This window comes from Mytilus trossulus, chromosome 7, assembly GCF_036588685.1.
Source record: "Mytilus trossulus isolate FHL-02 chromosome 7, PNRI_Mtr1.1.1.hap1, whole genome shotgun sequence".
NCBI lineage: Eukaryota > Metazoa > Mollusca > Bivalvia > Mytilida > Mytilidae > Mytilus > Mytilus trossulus.
In genome coordinates, this window is record NC_086379.1 from 72,190,927 (window position 1) to 72,210,129 (window position 19,203).

The window sequence follows — 19,203 nt, forward strand, 5'->3', positions numbered from 1 at the left end:
GGCGAAAAAAAAGGTATTTCCAGGAAAAAAATCCATACCCCCCGCCACCCCCCCCCCCCCCCCCCACCCCCGAAAATCAAATGGTTGCTGCCTTAAATCAATTCCAAAATCCTTTTGCCTCCAGAAATTCCAATAGTCAACGCCCAACAATGGCGTTTATCCACATTCATCGTATACGCTTTTATTCTTTGGAATTTCCCCCTCTAGAGTCCTAAGACACTTAACAATTTATTAACAATTTATTACTTTCAATGGTTTAAGGTGGTATGGGAGTCTAAAATAAAAATGATAGAATTTGTTCATACTTTGCCAAAACATAGTATCTATTGATATATGTTGAAAAATAAAATAAAAATGATAGGTCACCGTGCATTTTCTCAAACTACAGGACGTGACAAAATGACGGATTTTGTATAGATTATACAGGAAAAAACACCATTTTGTGATTAGAAACTAAACAAAATGATAGAATTGTTCAATACTTAAGGAAAAGACAGCTTTCAGACAATGCTTTGAGAATATCAAAAGAAAAGATAGGGTCACCGTACGTTTTTTCCGGCTAAAATACAAAATAGGAAAATTTCATGTAGAATCCAACAGAAAATGCACTGTTTTAGAGTTATCTCCCCTTGAAATGCCAATTTAAAAAAAAATTAAAACAACCAAAACTAATCATAATTTGCAAAAATATTAATATTTGTAAGTCATATTCTTACAAATTGGTTCTTTTAAATGAATTTCACATTAAATATCTGCATTCCTACATCAGATTTTGCTAACTTGATAGAAAATATGGACCTTTGGTTCTATTTTTTTTACAATCCAAGATGGAGGAAGACACCCATACCACCTTAAGTTGAAGATATATAACGTAAATATATCTTTTTCATTCAAGGTGTTAACATATAATTGTCGAAGAAATTATAAAATACAGCCGTTCAAGAAAAAGAGTACAAGCATTACCAAATATCTTTATTAAGGTATATAGATGTGTTGGTTTTTTCAAAGACGAGTCAGTGCCTGTGCTATTCAGAATGACCGAGCTCTTGCTTGTACTTATCCTATAGCGGTTCTTATAACAGCATGACCAGAATAGGTTAATGGTTTTCCCGAGATAAAATTGTTAAAACAATGTCATCATAGCATTGTCTTTTGGCTCCAGTTGCCCAAATGAAATCTAAATGTTCATACGTGGTAATGTTGATATGGCGATATATATTAGGGAGCTGTTGTAGTAATAGCTTGACGTCGGTGGGATCAGCGATTATATCATTTCCACCAGAATACAGCGAGACGTTGTTCTTCATTAAACTAGCATCATACAACGGAGGTGTTGTCTGAAATAAGAAATAAATAAAAGCTAGAATCATCAGAACGGCAATAGTTCAATATGCAGGATATATCTTAAAAAATAACACCAAGCGAAATGTATAATTTTATTAATTATTCATACATTAGAAAAAATATGTTACACGATATATTCAATAATTTTTATGGGGGGTATACCCTGCTTTTAAATTTATTCACATACAAATTTTGAAACCCACAGTTATAAAAATAATAAGTTAGACATGGTGCACTTTTGTTTGCTGGTAGTTAGAATACCTCAAAATATTCGAAACTAGCTCTTATTGTTTTAGATTTTTTTTACTAAAAAACATATTACGTGAATACGTGCTACTTATATATTCAATGAAAGTAAACTAGTATTACACCTGTGCTAATACCAAACCATACGCTATCGTATAGACTTATAGCAGACATAGCAATATCATTCGATTGCATAGAGACCACAGACATCTTCAGACCAAAAAGTAAGTGTTTTTCCATCTCGACCTACCTGATTATAATGTCCAATGTTAGCTGCTGGTGAACCGTAATCAAACATCTGAAATTTGCCACTCAAAACAGCCTGAAAAAATTAGACAACGGTCTTTTTTTTAAGTTTTGTTTTTGCAAATTCAAAATCTCATTTATTATATTGATAAAATCTGTTCTAATCAATTCCAACATGTCGGTTGATGCTGATTCCAAATCGGGATTGCAATGTATTTTCAAATGTCTGTGAACAGATAATCAACATACCGTTTTGGGGTACATTAAAGAGAAATCAAGACTGGTGAACCCGGTCGAGTTATACTTGATACCGAAGTCAAATCTATATAAACAAACAAAAAACCAGAATGATAATGTTGTACCGATTTTTCAACATGTTCGTCCCTTCTAAAATCAAATACCTTAACTAAACAGCCGCCATCAATTAAGAAGTTTATTTATCTCATTCCGATTGTGCATTAACTTTATGATTTATAGTTTATATTTAAAATGCTGAACGTTTTTCAGTGGCGGATCCAGAACTTTTCATAAAAGGGGGTGGGGGCGCTGACTGATCTAAGGGAGGCCGCTCCAGTCATGCTTTAGTGATTCCCTAAATAATCAACCAAATTTTTCACACGAAAGGGCCCCCTCTTGAACAGCCTATATTCTTACACATCACCCTTTTCATTCTGCGTTCACATGTTATTCGGCATTAAGGAAGATCACAAGTATATGTTTCCCGAGATAAAAACTTCATATACTTTGCCATAATGAAGACTTTACTATGCACTTTTCAAAAATATAATAAAAAGGATGGGTCATCGCGCTATTTTTCAAGCTATGAGTCGTTGAAAATTGCCAAAAGAATTGCATTGCGCATCAAATTCGCTTTACTGTCCGAACGACGTTAACTTTTAATTCGCATTATCAATTAATTAAATGTACGTGTGAACGAGCCCTCAGAGCAATAACTTATATCATGATTCACTTGAGAACTTTGTCGAATTTCAGCAGGATGCCGCTTTAAACTTTATGGACATTTTGCTTTAAAAATGGGAGATATTAGGAAAACTTCAATGATGGCAAATTATCGTCATATAATCGAATGTTTCTAAACTGAGCCATTTCTAACCTTTGACTTCTATCATGCTTACCATGGAAGAATTTCGAGAAGAAAAACAATTGTCTGTCAGACACCGTCAATGAATACACAGGCTGAAAATGGTTAATGAAAATGCTACTTTAGAACGTGAAGCAAAACTACTCAAACATACATGTAGCAAATCACATTTTCATTGACACAACAAAGAAAAATAACCTGCTTACAAAATACAGCTAACAGATCATAACCAAACTTAAACTGTAAAGGATCAAGAAGATTTACCTGAGCATCAAGGGGGAGCACCCACATAAAAAAATTTACCTGAACATAATGTAGATTTACCTGCGCATAGTGTTGAAAATTTACCCGAACATAATGTAGAAAATTTACCTGAGCATAATGTAGAAAATTTTTAACTGATGTTCCAGCAGGGTGTTCCTCTACGTAGACGGGAATTCTTGTCTGAAAAGTAATCAGAAATCAGAACAACTTATATATCATATTTGTATATTTTATTTTGTGATCTCTGAATTATACTTAAAAAAGCCACACTAATAATTGTATGTTGGAAATCAATTAGTATACATCGTTTGGTATTAGTTTTATTTCAATAATAAAAAAGAAGACAGTTTTATCACCTTTATTCATACATATAAGAAGGAAGACATATAACAAGAAGAGTATAAATATAGAATATGATGCAGTATCTCTAACTTACCCGATTAATTTCTGTTGAGTCATATCCAGCAAGTAAGAAAATTAAGTTTTCACAAACAATACTGCCATAATCATTGCCACAGAACTCGCGCGCATTCGAGCTAATGAAGTCAGAGGATGGCAGAAATTCACCTTTGCCAAATAGCTGGAAAATTGTCTACAAAAATTTATAAAGATAAAAGTTTTATTAACCACGACTGTGCATAATAAACATAAATATTACACGCTCTGTTTACCTTTTAAAACTGTATTTTAAGGTTTACGAAAAATCACGGAAAAAAGTTCCTATTTAAAATGTTTGTTGATCTTTGTTATACTCTGCCAATCATTGTGGAAAGTCATTTATTCGTGGTATCAAGAGGTTAGTGTTTTATATTTGTTTTTTCTAGATTTATTTTCATGTTTGAGCTGATTTAAGTGATTTTGCTGAGCTTTGTGATGTTTCTTGTCAATTATGATTTAAGTATGCAACAAAGTTTTTTTGTTTTTTTTTCAGCGTTTGCAAGTCATGATAGTTTCCAAGAGACTTACATCTATATATTGGGCATAAGGAGCCACTGTCTTGAAAGGTCCAGTAGCGTTTCCCATTGTAGCTACCGGTGCTAGAGCAAAGAAATGTTTTATTTGACCAGCTAGTGATTGATTTCGTCCTAATTCAGCAAATATTATCTCCGTCCCTTGAGAATGGCCAGCATAATATATCTGACTGCTATTGGTTGTTTTCACTATGTAATCTACTGTGGCAGGAAGATCGAACTTAGCCATTTCGTCCCATCTACAAAATTCCCATCACTAATTGTATGAAAATGAAAGCATAAGTGTAATTAGAATATTTTTTTTAATTCGTGATTTTTCGACCTTTATCGGAGTATGTTACCAAAGGAAAGAAAATGAATGTCCTTGTCGGATGAAAATCTAACCAGACAAATTTATAGAGCCCAATGCCACCGATTGGTTTTCAAAGCTACGAGAAAATCGCGAACCCGGAGGCGGTTTTCGACAGGCCCCTAAACAACAGTCTAAACTACTGAGACGCCACACTATGTATATACCGGTACTCCGAAAAATACGAATTTCCTAAATTTACAAATGAAAAAAAGTTTCAAATAGTTTTTCACTGTGCATGCATGGTTTGAACTTTCCAAGAAAGAATGAATCAGGGTTGATATTATAAGGTGATGATAAACAAAATTATACTTTTTGCTAGATACATTTAGTTGTCGATTTCCCCCCAAACTTACGTAAAGTCCCAGAATTTTTCATCTGTAGGTTTCAATGTTTTATGTCGTTTTGAGTATGTGTTTCCCCTACTGTTTCCCATCCAGACATCCATGCCTCTGTCAGCTAATATGAAACCGAGACTCTGGTTGGCTAGATTTTCCACCCAGCAGGCCGAACACGACAACAGTCCATGCTGGAGCAAAATTACAGGCCTACTTTGGTTATTTCCTGAAAAGAAGAGACTTTCAATGGAATAATATACAGGCTATAAATTAATTTGTGTTGTGTGTACTAAGAGAAAACAAGTCACGGATTTTTATTTAGAGTATTTTTATTCATCAAATTAATTGAGGGCTCCACGCGGACATATAGCATATTAACATTATGTACAGAAGGAAGTCGGTATGATATACACAAAATATGGAAAATCGTTGATTCAATGCTCGTTTTGGGACAACATAGTTAACTATTAACAGATAAATGAAAACGTATACCTTGTTTATGTTTTGGAGGTATCCTGTGTAAACTAAGAATGTATCCATCTTCTGTCTCCACTAAATGTTCCTCGAAAGGATATCCTTTGCTTGTTATCAGCTGTGACTAAAACAAGACAAACAATGAGAACTTACTAGAAGTTTAATCTGCGATACAAAAAAAAAACCGAATAAATCAAATTATGTAATCCGAATTTCCTCCTTTTAACGTGCTCTAGAAAGGCCAATCAAAGGTTTTCATTAACCAATTTACAAAACATTATCTATTTTTGAAAAAAAAACGAGTGCGTAACAAGCTATCACGTACAAACGGTAATCTAGATATACACCGTAAAATACAAATTTGTATTTCTTATGTTGCACTGATTTTTGTTCTAAATAAACTCATCACAGAACATTGAGGACCAAAATCCCCTTAAAGTTTTGCCAAATATAAATGTTGCCGTACTTACCACGTTTCTATATGCATCTGGGTCTATCTTCTGTCCAGAGATTATTCCATTGGTGAAAACCGTTGTTGCAATAATCAAAGAAAAGGAACAAGCGAATAAACTTTCCGCAATAAGCGTCATTTTATATACAGAATTCGAAAATAACAAATGAAGTTACAAAATCTCTTATGCTACAACTTTTACCATTTTAATTTGAGTATTATCCATAATTGATTTTCATTGGACAGTTACCATAATCTTACATAAAAACAGTGACCTTCTGTTATCATGGAGTGATCATAACTTGTCGCACACCAATATATTTAATCAGTGTTGTATTTCAATATAGGCCAGTATGGCCTACTAGTATTCAACCTCTTTTGCGTATGGTCGAAAATTGAATAAACATTAATCAATGAGATTCCAAAAATGTAGACAAATACATATTAAAACTATTATATTTGATGGATTTGTTGCGTCCAAAGCATGTGTATCAACCTTCATCATGAACGCTCATCTGAGCTATTTGAAAGCCAAAGACATATATGAATAGTTATCAAAAGTACCAGGATTATAATTTTATACGCCAGACGCGCCTTCGTCTACATAAGACTCATCAGCGACGCTCAGATCAAAATAGTTAAAAAGCCAAATAAATACAAAGTTGAAGAGCATTGAAGATCCAAAATTCCAAAAAGTTGTGCCAAATACGACTAAGGTAATCTACTCCTGGGGTAAGAAAATCCTTAGTTTTTCGAAAAATACAAAGTTTTGTAAACAGAAAATTTATAAAAATGACCATATAATTGATATTCATGTCAACACCGAAGTGCTGACTACTGGAATGGTGATACCCTCGGGGACGAAACGTCCACCAGCAGTGGCATCGACCCAGTGGTGTAAATAGTTATCAAAAGTACCAGGATTATAATTTTATACGCCATACGCGCGTTTCGTCTACATAAGACTCATCAGTGACGCTCAGATCAAAATAGTTAAAAAGCCAAATAAATACAAAGTTGGAGAGCATTGAAGATCCAAAATTCCAAAAAGTTGTGCCAAATACGGCTAAGGTAATCTACTCCTGGGGTAAGAAAATCCTTAGTTTTTCGAAAAATACAAAGTTTTGTAAACAGAAAATTTATAAAAATGACCATATAATTGATATTCATGTCAACACCGAAGTGCTGACTACTGGGCTGGTGATACCCTCGGGGACGAAACGTCCACCAGCAGTGGCATCGACCCAGTGGTGTAAATAGTTATCAAAAGTACCAATCAGTGACGCTCAGATCAACATGAACATTAGTCTAATGATTAGAGGAGCTATATGACAGACAAGGACATAATGAAAAAAGTCAAAATCACCATGGTCATCTTTTGCAGTAGAAGTTTCCAATTATCATAGGATTTATTAATTTTATAACACAACATTTTTGAATATTAAGTCGTTAAGATTTATAGAGTTAAAGATAAACTTAAAACCACAATCAAATGTAACGGTGTTATTCATATCAAAGTAGAAACTATTTTAATTTTATCTATATACGATATAAAATTATTCATCGACCGCAAAGGTCTTTTTACTTAAAGTTGTTAAGAATTCCACTTGCTTATCAATTTTCCCATAATGCAAAATTGATGAATCACAAGTTTTTTGGGAATTCCAGACACATTTTTAATTAACTCTATCTCAAACCCTATGGATTATGCTGGAAATCAAGTCAAATGTTTAATTCTTTCTCATACCCTATGGAAGATGTTGGAATCCTAGATTTTTAAATTCTTTCTCATACTCTTTGGAAGACGCCGAAATTCCGGACTAGTTTTTAATTCTGTCTCATAACCTATGGAAGATACTAGAATTCCAGACAAATTTTAAATTCTTTCTCATTCCCTATGGGTCATGCTGGAATTACAGACATTTAAAAACAAATTTTTCATACCTAGCCAAATTTGATTCTTTCTCATACCCTATGGAAGATGCTGGAATTCCACATTTTTTTTTTAATTCTTTCCCATACACTATGGAAGATGCTGGAATTCCAGACACATATTTTTTACTCTTTCTCATACCCTATGGAAGATGCTGGAATTCCAGACAAATTTTGATTTATTTCCTTACCTTATGGAAGATGCTGGTATTCCAGACACATTTTTTTACTCTTTCCATACCCTATGGAAGATGCTAGAATTTCAGACACATTTTCTCTCTCTTTCTCATACCCTATGGAAGATGGTGGAATTCCAGACAAGTTTTCAATTCTTTTTCAAACCCTATGGAAGATGCTAGAATTTCAGACACTTTTTCAAATTCTTTGTTATACCCTATTGAAGATGCTGGAATTCCAGCCAAATAAAATTCTTTCTCATAACCTATGGAAGATGCTGGAATTCCAGACAACTTTTGAATTCATTTCATACCCTATGTAAAGATACTGGAATTCCAGCACCTATTTTTTACTCTTTCCCATACCCTACAGAAGATGCTGGAATTCCAGACACATTTTTTTTTATCTTTCTCTTGCACTCTGGTAGATGCTAGAATTCAAGACACATTTTGAATTCTTTCCATACCCTATGAAAGATGCTGGAATTCCAGACAAGTTTTCAATTCTTTTTCAAACCCTATGGAAGATGCTGGAATTCCAGATTGTTTTTAATTCTTTGTCATACTCTTTGGAAGAGGCCGGAATTACAGACAAGTTTTAAATACTTTCTCATACCCTATGGAAATACTAGAATTCCAGACACATTTTTAACTCTTACTCATACCCTTACGGAAGATGCAGGAGTTCCAGATTTTGTTATCTTTTAAAAACTCTTTATCATACTCTATCATTAAGTCAACGCAAATCAATAGGGTAAGGATATAAAATAGCTTATATACAAGAAAAAGACATGATACACGAACAAGCATGATACAGACAATGCAAACCTGCAAACCCGTATCTTACATCTTACATTAATTTGTAGGATCCTTTACAATAGATAATTCAACTGATCTGTAACACTTCCATCTTCATGCCTTATTTATCATGTACTGGTTTACGACGCTAGATTGAAGCTGACGAGGAAAGGTAACACCCGGCCATCGAAAGCTTTATTGTTGTAGAACCTAGGTGGTCTAGCGCGTCGGGCATAGTGCAATGTTATTTGGAACCATGATCCCTCAGTAGCACGAGTTAGAATCCCGGCGAGGGAAGAACAAAATACTTGCGAAAGCAAATTTACAGATCTTACATTTTTGGGCTGAAGTTTATACGAATTATATATATACTTCTGATACATGAAATAAATAGGTTTCCAAAATATGAAACATTGCTTTTACTAATCAGTCTTATACTTTAGGAATCAAACTCTATCAGTTAACTGTACCCTATATTTTTTTCTGCTTCAATTATCCGGTATTAGCTATTGCGAACTATAACACCAAACGCAGACACATTCATGTGCACATTTAATGATGTTCCTGTGATAAAATTGTCATAATAATATCATCATAGCATTGTCTATTGGCTTCTATGGCCCAGATAAAGTCAAGATGCTCGTAGATAGTGATTTCTGTATGACGGTAAATATTCGGTAGCTTTTTTATCAGATCTTTCACGTCTGTGGGGTCAGCCAGGATATCATGTCCACCCGTGTATAGGGATACATTGTTCTTCATCAAACTGGCGTCATATAACGGAGCTGTGGTCTGAAATAAAAAAAAATAGAACATACGTTTTGCTTCTAAATTCTGCTTGTCGATTCTGACCTTACAGTAAAATACTCAAATGTACATGGATGGATTTAACAATAAGTAAAATGCGGGCCATATACTGTTGATTAAAATATACAGCTATATTATGATGCTATCTTTTAGCTAATATGCTCAAAAATCAAGATAAAAGTTTTACAAATCATGAAAGCTTCCAAGTTAAAAAAACATTATTAACTTTGGATAAAATTATACATTCCTGATCGGATAAAAATATACAAAAACCTCCTAGAGATATGTAATTTTACAAATGACTTCCCATTGATTGGCATCTTTTTTTTATAAACTCTTTTGACATCTTTCTTTACAGTTTCAACGAAATTTATAGATTTTTTTTCCGAGCATTTATTTTTAAATTAGGTCTTTCCACTATTCTGTGGAAAGACCTACTGGTTTTTTTTCATCTTCCGCCAAATTTGTTAATTGCCCTGTTTTGTGTTTTCGTAAGATGTCGCTTATATTTTGTGCATATGATATCAAACAGTTATTGCGCTTTTGAAACATAAGATATATTTGGCTTTTATTTTTATGTCCCTTCTGGTCATAAAGCTCATCATGTGTTTAACACTTATACACCCTTGGCTTTAAATAATTGGCTACTTGCTTGCGTTCTTGTTTAAACGATTTGGAGGTATACAATTTATCAAGTGTTGTTTTGATATAATACAATAACATATACATAATTTGTCTACCTGATTGTAGTGATCCATATTGGCCTTGAAAGAACCGTAATCAAACATTTGAAACTTTCCACTCAAAACATTCTGAAAAAAGAGTTGACAATAAGATGATTTACTGATCAAACAGCATTCGTTTAAAAACTTTTTTAGGTTAAACCATCTATGTTTCATTATAATAAGATCAAAACAACGAGAATAGCGGAATTATTCTCTGCTTTTAAACGATTGTTAATTAATAAGCACCTTTTGAGAAGTTGTCATCTGGTAAATGCTTGAAACCTTTTCTCCTCAACACTAGGATTTTTGCTCCTTTCTTTGGTCTCTTTTTAAGAATTGTTTTGATATTGCCCTTCCCATATCTTATTTTTTTATTCACTCATTTTTCCTGAAAATATCATGCATTCTTCAATTGAACTTGTACCACTGGTAGTGGACTTATAGTCCAAGATTCATCATCTTGTAAATGATACAAGTATTGCCAAAACGTCAAAAATATGCGTGTCAGACGTAACAAATTATTCGCAAAATAACTTTTGCGGGAATTTTTGTGGTCTAAGAAAGAGTTTAAAATTTGTGAAAATTTGCATGAATGATAAACGTCATATATAATTTATGACGTCATTGCTGTTTTTTGTGTTGATGGAACGGTCAAAGCTGATTTTTTTTCAAAAATGAATAATCCTCGCCATGGTCAGGTTTCGGAAAATGGTAAGTTATCAGAAGTTATCGCTTTTTAAAATATCAAATGATATAAAAAAAAAAATCATAAATTATTCCTACAAAAGTGCTTAGATAGACCATTTCAAATCCGGGATTTTACAGCACTCGCACCACAAATTAAAACGCATTGGCTTCGGGAAAATGTCTTGCAAGATTGTCCAATGTCGAATTTCGCCGCTTTTTACCAAAACACTGTCAGTTTCAACGTCATTATATTAAATATTCAATTTGTAGCATACAAAATAGTGCTTTTGCGTAATTGTGCTTTCACCCAACAATACGATAACATACTTTTTGATAAACTGTTAAGTCGAAATGACTTCGTTTTTTAACAAATCAAATGTCTTGCAAGTTTGTCCACTGAACAATTTTCTTACGTTTTGAACGTTTTCGATTCGGGACGCTATACATATATGTGTTTTCAAATTATTTCTAAAAGTTTGTTCTTTGTTTTGGTATTAAACACCACTACATTTATAAGCGACATTTGTTGTATTTTATTGACCTGTCATCATAGGTAGGAGAAGCCGGACTTCAGGCGACCTTAAAATATTTGCAATAATTGTCGATTAGGATCGGAATCGAACAAATCTCGCCACGAGCGTATCTTAAAATCACCAGGCTTTTTATCACTTTATATGAACTCATTAGGCCAATTACCCTCCTAGGCCATCGAAATTGAAAGCAGTTCGTATTATCATATGATATATGAACAATATTTCATTGTTTTTAAATAAACAAGTACGGTTCGATTTCATGTTTTAAGATCAGAGGACAAAACAAAATAATCAAATTACAAACTTCGAAAATAGATAGAATCATAGAATCATAGAAACCACGATAAGAACTGCAATATAATAGTAGTTATAGTCAAATAGAAAATGAATAATTATCTAAAATGAAAAAAACAAAACATATGGTAATTTGTCAATAAATAGGTAAAAATTCCAGAACAGAAGAATTTCATGACAAACGCATTATATAATATACTATAGGCACTATTTTCTCAACCAAATACCTATTTTGTATTGTTTATTTTTGCTTGCGTAACTACCAGAAGGAAATATTTCATACATATTCAAGACTTTGAACAGAAGTATCCATATCGATCAAAAATGATTACAAACAAAACAATCAAAGTATACTCGACGTAAAGTTTTGACGTTACCAATAGACCACTTTCGAGTTCATCCGTCACCGGAAAAAACTCGTCAATTATACGCGCCTTTATCACCGTCATCTGTGCGTTTAGGGGCGTCGTCACTTCCTTTCAATGTTGAGCGAGTGGTTGGAAAATTATAATTCTATATTGTACGAATTATTCGGCAAATTGAATTCTGAAAATAGACAATCAACACTGCTGTCATTAGGGAATTGTCAGTAAGTACCTACAGAGCAACCATTATTTCTAGTTTATCCTGCACAAAAACGATCACTTAGACGCTTGATGAACGTAAATAGTGCAGGGATACAGGCGAGCCCCTCTATCTGGTAAATGACGTCATAAAGGCGTGCATAATTGACGAGTTTTTGCCGGTGACGGATGAACTCGAAAGTGGTCTATTGGGACGCAATATCATGCGTAACGTCATAGTGACAAAGGTTAACCAACGCTCAGTTAAGAGGGTTAACGTGAGCTAAACAAAGTACGCTTACCTGACCATAGTGAAGAATATTTTTAACTGATGTTCCTGCTGGATGTTCTGCTACATAGACTGGAATCCTTGTCTGTAAATAAAAATAATTGCTACATTTTAGATATTGAAAACTGTAAATCTATATTGAAATAATGGAAATTTTGAGTATATGTTTGTTTGATGTTCTCAATCCCTTATTTTTAATAATGTAAAATTTCTACAACCAAATATCAGAACGTTCGATCCTATAAAAAATTTTATATATCAGAATTGTTTTCAATAAAACATGTTAGTTCGTAATTTATTTCAAATGCAGATCTTTCAACTGAAAATCCAAACATTTCTGATTGGGTTCTAATTAATACATCCGTCAGAACTAGATATTAAAGAAACAGCAGATGTAGTTTCTCCACTTCATTTAAAGACTTTTAACTCGAATTTGACTTTAGCGGTCAAATATACATCCCGGTACCAGAATTAAAGACAAACGAGTGGATCTTAATTTTGAAATTTTCAATTTTCCCTACCAATTTCACCTACATATAGGATAAACATTTCAAACAAAGCTTGCAGCGGCTACTCAAACTTTACAAAATGTCACAAATGTCTAAGCAGAAAGTTGATGAACCAGGAAAATGTCAAACAACGTCTCTTCATTTTTCTAAGAAAAAATGTTAATCTGAAAATAGCAACACCTTGTTGATGAAATAAAATATGCCGTATCAACAACACAGTTAATACATGATTATGGAACGCCATCACTGCCTTATAAGAAGAAACTACTAGACACATGATGGTCTTTAAGTTAAGATGCTAGTTACTGACGTTGTTTATCATCTTAGTTACGTGTGTAATAGTGTTCTTTTATTTGGCTTTATAAAGGGAATACTTGTACCAAGTCAGGGATATGACAGTTGTTATCAATTCGTTTGATGTGTTTGAGCCCTTCATTTTGCCATTTGATAAGACCATTTTGAATTATCCTCTGAGTTCGGTATTTTTCCTATTTCACTTTTAAGTTTCTCATTAATATTATGTCTTCCAGATATTTCTAATAACATCTTTTAAGTTGGCGACAGCTTCCATGGTAATTCTCTTTTTTGACTTACCCGATTCATCTCTTTTGTATCAAAGCCAGCAATAAAGAAAAGAACATTTTCACAAACGATACTACCAAGGTTATTTCCACAGAAATCACGTCCAAGTAAACGAATGAAGTCAGATGTGGGTAAAAATTCTCCTTTCCCGAATAGATTGAAAAATATCTACAACAGAGAACTACAAGGTTTAACTTTCGAACAAAAATTTAAAATGCACCTCACAACTTGTCATACATAATCAGCATAGCAATTAAAACGGTGATTCTATTAAGACATTCCGATATATTTATAAAAGCAGCTAATGACGGAAAGGTTAAATGAAAACATTTAAGCCTGAAACAAAACAAGAGGTAAACCATTTGCAAACCATCTGCAATATGCCAATGGTTTTCGAATCGTTCTGTTGGTTGATATGCTTGTGTGTTTAAATTTGTTTGGTTTAATGAACTTTGCCGTTTTTAACTTATGTATTAAAGTATCAAAATAATTATACAATTCATATTTACAAAAATGTATGCCATGATTGAAAAATATCTACAACAGAGAACTACAAGGTTAAACTTTCGAACAAAAATTTAAAATGCACCTCACAACTTGTCATACATAATCAGCATAGCAATTAAAACGGTGATTCTATTAAGACATTCCGATATATTTATAAAAGCAGCTAATGACGGAAAGCATCATAGCACAATAACTTCAAACTGGATAATAAACTTACATCAAGGTATTTTGCAAACGGAGCAACTGCCTTAAAAGGTCCTCCGACGTTGCCAAGAGTAGCCACAGGTGCTAGAGCAAAGAAATGTTTAATTTTGGAAGCTAATGTTGGATTTCGTCCTAATTCAGCGAATACAATCATTGTGCCTTGAGAATGGCCAGCATAATATATCTGACTGCTGTTGGTTGAATTTACAATATAATCTACTGTGGCAGGAAGATCGAACTTTGCCATTTCGTCCCATCTACAATATTAAAAGATTGAAAATAGGTATTCGACACACAGCAGTATTGACTTTATGAGAGGGTATTGGCATCGTGATGTTCAGTTTGGTTTAAGACCCCAACGTGTTTACACTTACACATTGTGAGATGACCAATAGTTTGTCTTCAAGCTTTCAAATTTTGTTAGAATAAAACTGAAGAGATGTTAGACAGAGCGAAATTAGAATTAGCAAGTAACTTTTTCGCGATGATATTTTAAAATATCAAAAGTCTATCAATTTCACATCTAAAATCACAAATTTGACATTCGATATTTTAAATCTTGCATATAATTTTTGTCAATTTAAAAATTTCTACTTTTAAAAAAGGAAAATATGACTTTAAAAACATATAAAGACAATACCTATCAAAACCAAGGAGTAAACAAAGACTCACAAAAGCAAAGGACATTTACATCAACAGTTCTAGATAATAATTAAGAAACAACACGAAAAGCAAAGGACATTTACATCAACAGTTCTAGATAATAATTAAGAAACAACACGAACTCCACTAAAAACAGGGAGTATTACGGAAGGATAAGCATTTCCTGCACCGTATACGGCACCCGTCGTGTTATTTTTTTGTAAAAACATCATTCCAACATTTAGGCTATGGTAGTAAGAAAGTGTTCTTTTCCTTAACTTATGATACGGATAAGCATTCAGCATGGAAATGATGACTTCAGATAGACAATGTATGTAGCTTTAGGCGGAGAAACGGATTTTTTTTTACATTGCGATTTCAATTGATTAAAAGATACCAAATGAAGAAAATGACATACAATGTAAAAACTTATGATTTCTTAGCGTTTCTGGATAAACTTTAATCAAAAGCAGTCTAAACCAAAATTGTGTCTCCAAAAATGTTAAAGAACCGAAACACGTGACTTGCTAAGTGATCGTATGGAACCTAAATCTGTATAAAAAATGACATCCATTAATTGAAATGAAACGGACAACGCCTTGACATAAAAGAAAGACAAGCAGTAGACTACAAAACACAACATAAAAAAAAACTGAAGACAGAGGAACAGTCAATATCCTCAAATCCCAATTACTAAAATTGCCTAGATGCTTATGTGACTTACTAGTATATAATTCATAATTACTGAAAAGTCAGGACTGATTAGACTTTACTTTCGGGAGGAAAATGCACAGTAATAATACACAAAATAAAGGAAATTATCTTACGTAAAATCCCAGAATTTTTCATCTGTAGGTTTTAATGTTTTATGTCGTTTTGAGTATGTGTTTCCTCGACTGTTTCCCATCCAAACATCGATGCCTCGGTCAGCCAACATAAAACCAAGGCTCTGGCTGGCAAGGTTGTCCACCCAGGAAGCAGAACAACACAGAAGACCATGTTGAAGCAAAATGACAGGGTTGCTGCCATTATTTCCTACAAAAAATAGCTGAACTATATTTCTGTGTGTGTTACATTTTAATGTTGTGTCGTTGTTCTCCTCTTATATTCAATGCGTTTCCCTCAGTTTTAGTTTGTATCCCCGATTTTGTTTTTTTGTCCATTTTTGAACAGTGGTATACTAGTGTTGCCTTTATTTATTGACTCACATATTTTCAAATGCATATATGTCGGATCTAAAATCTTACTTTTTAAAATATAAACTAGTTAAATAAGACATTGTCCTTATGTAAATGCCTCCAATTATAAAACCATCTTTTTTCTATTGACTCACTCATAGCGAGCATTTAAAAAATGTTTCAGAAAAAAAATTGAGAAAGTTATTACGACACCTGAGCTGTGCTTTGGAGGTATTCTGTGTAGACCAAGTATGTAACCATCTTCTGTCACCACAAAGTGCTCTTCGAAAGGATACCCCTTGCTTGTTATTAACTGTGACTAAAATCATAAAAAATGGAAGTCTTCGACCGGAAGTCATCACAATAAGAGGGTAAAAGGGATGATTATTTATCAAAACCGCATAAACGCTTTCGATGCCGAATAAAACATTTGCGCATATTAATATAACTTTATTAAATTAAGTTTTTTCATAATGTTAGAGTTATTTTCCCTCATAATTCTTGATTGTATAGCAAAGTTTTTTTAATGTATACATATCTTATAAAAGTCTAACATGGTTTACGAGTACTTTATCAATTATTATGGAAGCGGATCTTTAGTTTGTAGCCCGGATCTATTTCTCTTAAATAGAAATTGACATTTGAAAGTCGGAACGGTTGCCTTTATCTATCTGTACAAAGAAAAAAAATGTTTTTAATATATATATATATCAGTATAAAAAAACTATACCATATAAAGATTGGATACTTACAACATTTCTATAGGCATCTGGATCTACCTGGTGAATAGAATTATCCAACACGGGCGATGCACTCACGATAGTACAAACTAAAACTACAAAACCTCCAACAAGTAGCGCATTCATCTTTCTGATTTCACACCGTCACAACAGAGAGAAAATCGTCATTTGATAATGTTATATCATAAAATTATCTTGTCACCTTTTATCAAAATATCATGTTATCCGAATAAACGGAAATAAACAATAGATATCTCAACATCACTCCACTTAAATGTGATGTAAGATTCTAAATATAAATTGCTACATTCAAACAATTTAATTTTTGAGAAAACAATAAAAATAACTTTATAACTGTCTTTCGCGCATAAAAAAATAAATAAAATCACAAAAATTCGCAAAAAACTTTAATTCAACAAAACTGGTAAATCGATCCCCTAAAGAACCTTTGAATAATTCATTTGTTCTCCATTCGTTTGATGTATCTGGGCTTTTGACTCTGTCTTTTGCATAGAGAATTTCCGTTTATAATTTTTCTCGAAGTTCTGGATCTTTTATACTTTATATCGAATTCAACTAACGTCTACAATTCAGCTAAAGATACTTAAAGATGTGATACTCCAGATGCAGGGCATTTCCAAAAAAAATTAGGAATTATTAGAAACAATATAATGATGTCATGTTCTCGGTATTTATCAAGTATTGATAAAAACATTGACAAATTTTCAATGAACCCAGCAAACTGCAATTGTTGCCTTTTCAATGAAGGAATTAGCAATGCTTAGAATTATTAAGAAAAATTCAATATAACCTTAGTATTGCTCGAAAGCCAGCTCAGGTCTCATTGTTACTTTCGATTGTCCACCTACATGTATGGGATATAATAAAAAATCAAATAAAATGCTTTTCATATACATATCTCAAGGACGAATTTATTTACCTCTTGAAATCTGAAATTAACATGTCAATAGATAATATGATATGTTGTAATGTCCAAATCTTGCTGATTGGTTTTATGCCCTGTTCTATGAATTTCTTTGGTGGTATTTTTCAGTGTTATATTGATTCCTGATTAAAAAAAAATCCATATTGTATGTAACTTGATATGTAAGGTATCAACCTCCTTCTATCGGATCCTATGTTTTAACCTCAAACAGATCTTGTTATTGACCTCATGCCTGTAGTATGACATATGTTATGAGAATCAAAGTACTGCAGTACTAAACATCGGATGATCGCAAGTTATGTTGGATGATGAATAAATGACAGGCTGTAATAGGATACCTGCCAGACAGATATGTACATCCCCATATGCTGTTGGTATTGATACGAAGTTTTTAGTAAACATACGGATCAACACTATTAGGAAGATTATCCTGTATCTTTGGTGACATTTTTTAACAACTGAGTAACAACTGGGTAAATTGTACTGCTGGTGGACGTTTCATCCTGAGGTGTAACTAACCAGTCCTGTAGGTGGAAGCCATGGGTAAATTGTTTTTGATTTGACACTCCTATTGTTTTGATTCAAGCTCTAACGACAATTAAGTTTTGCAAACCAAATCTGGCTTTCTGAACTACAAGCTCGATGTTTGTGATGAGTTTGGCGTAGCAAGTAATAAAAATAAATGCAGTAAAATGTAAAATGGCTAATAAGATGCCACTACTGTTGTGGATGTTTCGTCCCTAGGGTATCACCAGCCCAGTAATCTGCACTTAGGTGTTGACATGAATATTAATTGGATGGTAATTTTCATAGATCTCTTGTAAACAAAACTTGGATTTTTTGGAAAAACAAAGGACTTTCTTATCCAAGGAATTATAGATTCCCTTAGACGTATTTGGCATAACTTTTTGGAATTTTTTTAATTTCAATGCTCTTCAATTGTGTTACTGGTCGTCTGGCGTATTAAATTATAATCCTGGTACCTTTGATAACTATTTACGTTTGATTAAAGCATGTCGATAAAATTGAGAATGAAAATGGGGAATGTGTCAAAGAGACAACAACCCGACCATAGAAAAAACAACAGCAGAAGGTCACCAACAGGTCTTCAATGAAGCGAGAAATTCCCGCACCCAGAGGCGTCCTTCAGCTGGCCCCTAAACAAATATATACTAGTTCAGTGATAATGAACGCCATACTAATTTCCAAATTGTACACAAGAAACTAAAATTAAAAAAATACAAGACTAACAAAGGCCAGAGGTTCCTGACTTAGGACAGCGCAAAAATGCGGCGGGGTTAAACAC

At 33.2% G+C, this 19,203-nt stretch overlaps 2 protein-coding genes across 2 annotated transcripts; both read right to left on the minus strand.

Annotated features, from left to right (window-relative positions):
• Nucleotides 1-970: 970 nt before the first annotated feature.
• On the minus strand, nucleotides 971-6,376 carry LOC134727247 (gastric triacylglycerol lipase-like; the record flags this gene model as incomplete). Its single annotated transcript, XM_063591626.1, is given in 8 exon segments — nucleotides 971-1,337; nucleotides 1,841-1,912; nucleotides 3,311-3,382; nucleotides 3,639-3,794; nucleotides 4,169-4,412; nucleotides 4,879-5,086; nucleotides 5,353-5,458; nucleotides 5,805-6,376. Coding segments are annotated over 8 exon segments (1,218 nt in total). The 5' UTR covers nucleotides 5,925-6,376.
• Nucleotides 6,377-9,230: 2,854 nt separating this feature from the next.
• On the minus strand, nucleotides 9,231-17,206 carry LOC134725737 (gastric triacylglycerol lipase-like). The gene is made up of 8 exons (XM_063589785.1): nucleotides 16,964-17,206; nucleotides 16,425-16,530; nucleotides 15,861-16,068; nucleotides 14,405-14,648; nucleotides 13,693-13,848; nucleotides 12,603-12,674; nucleotides 10,239-10,310; nucleotides 9,231-9,483 (listed from the first exon to the last, which is right to left on the minus strand). Exons 1-8 carry the CDS (start codon nucleotides 17,075-17,077, stop codon nucleotides 9,244-9,246), a joined length of 1,212 nt encoding a protein of 403 aa, XP_063445855.1. The 5' UTR covers nucleotides 17,078-17,206; the 3' UTR covers nucleotides 9,231-9,243.
• Between the last annotated feature and the right edge of the window lie 1,997 nt (nucleotides 17,207-19,203).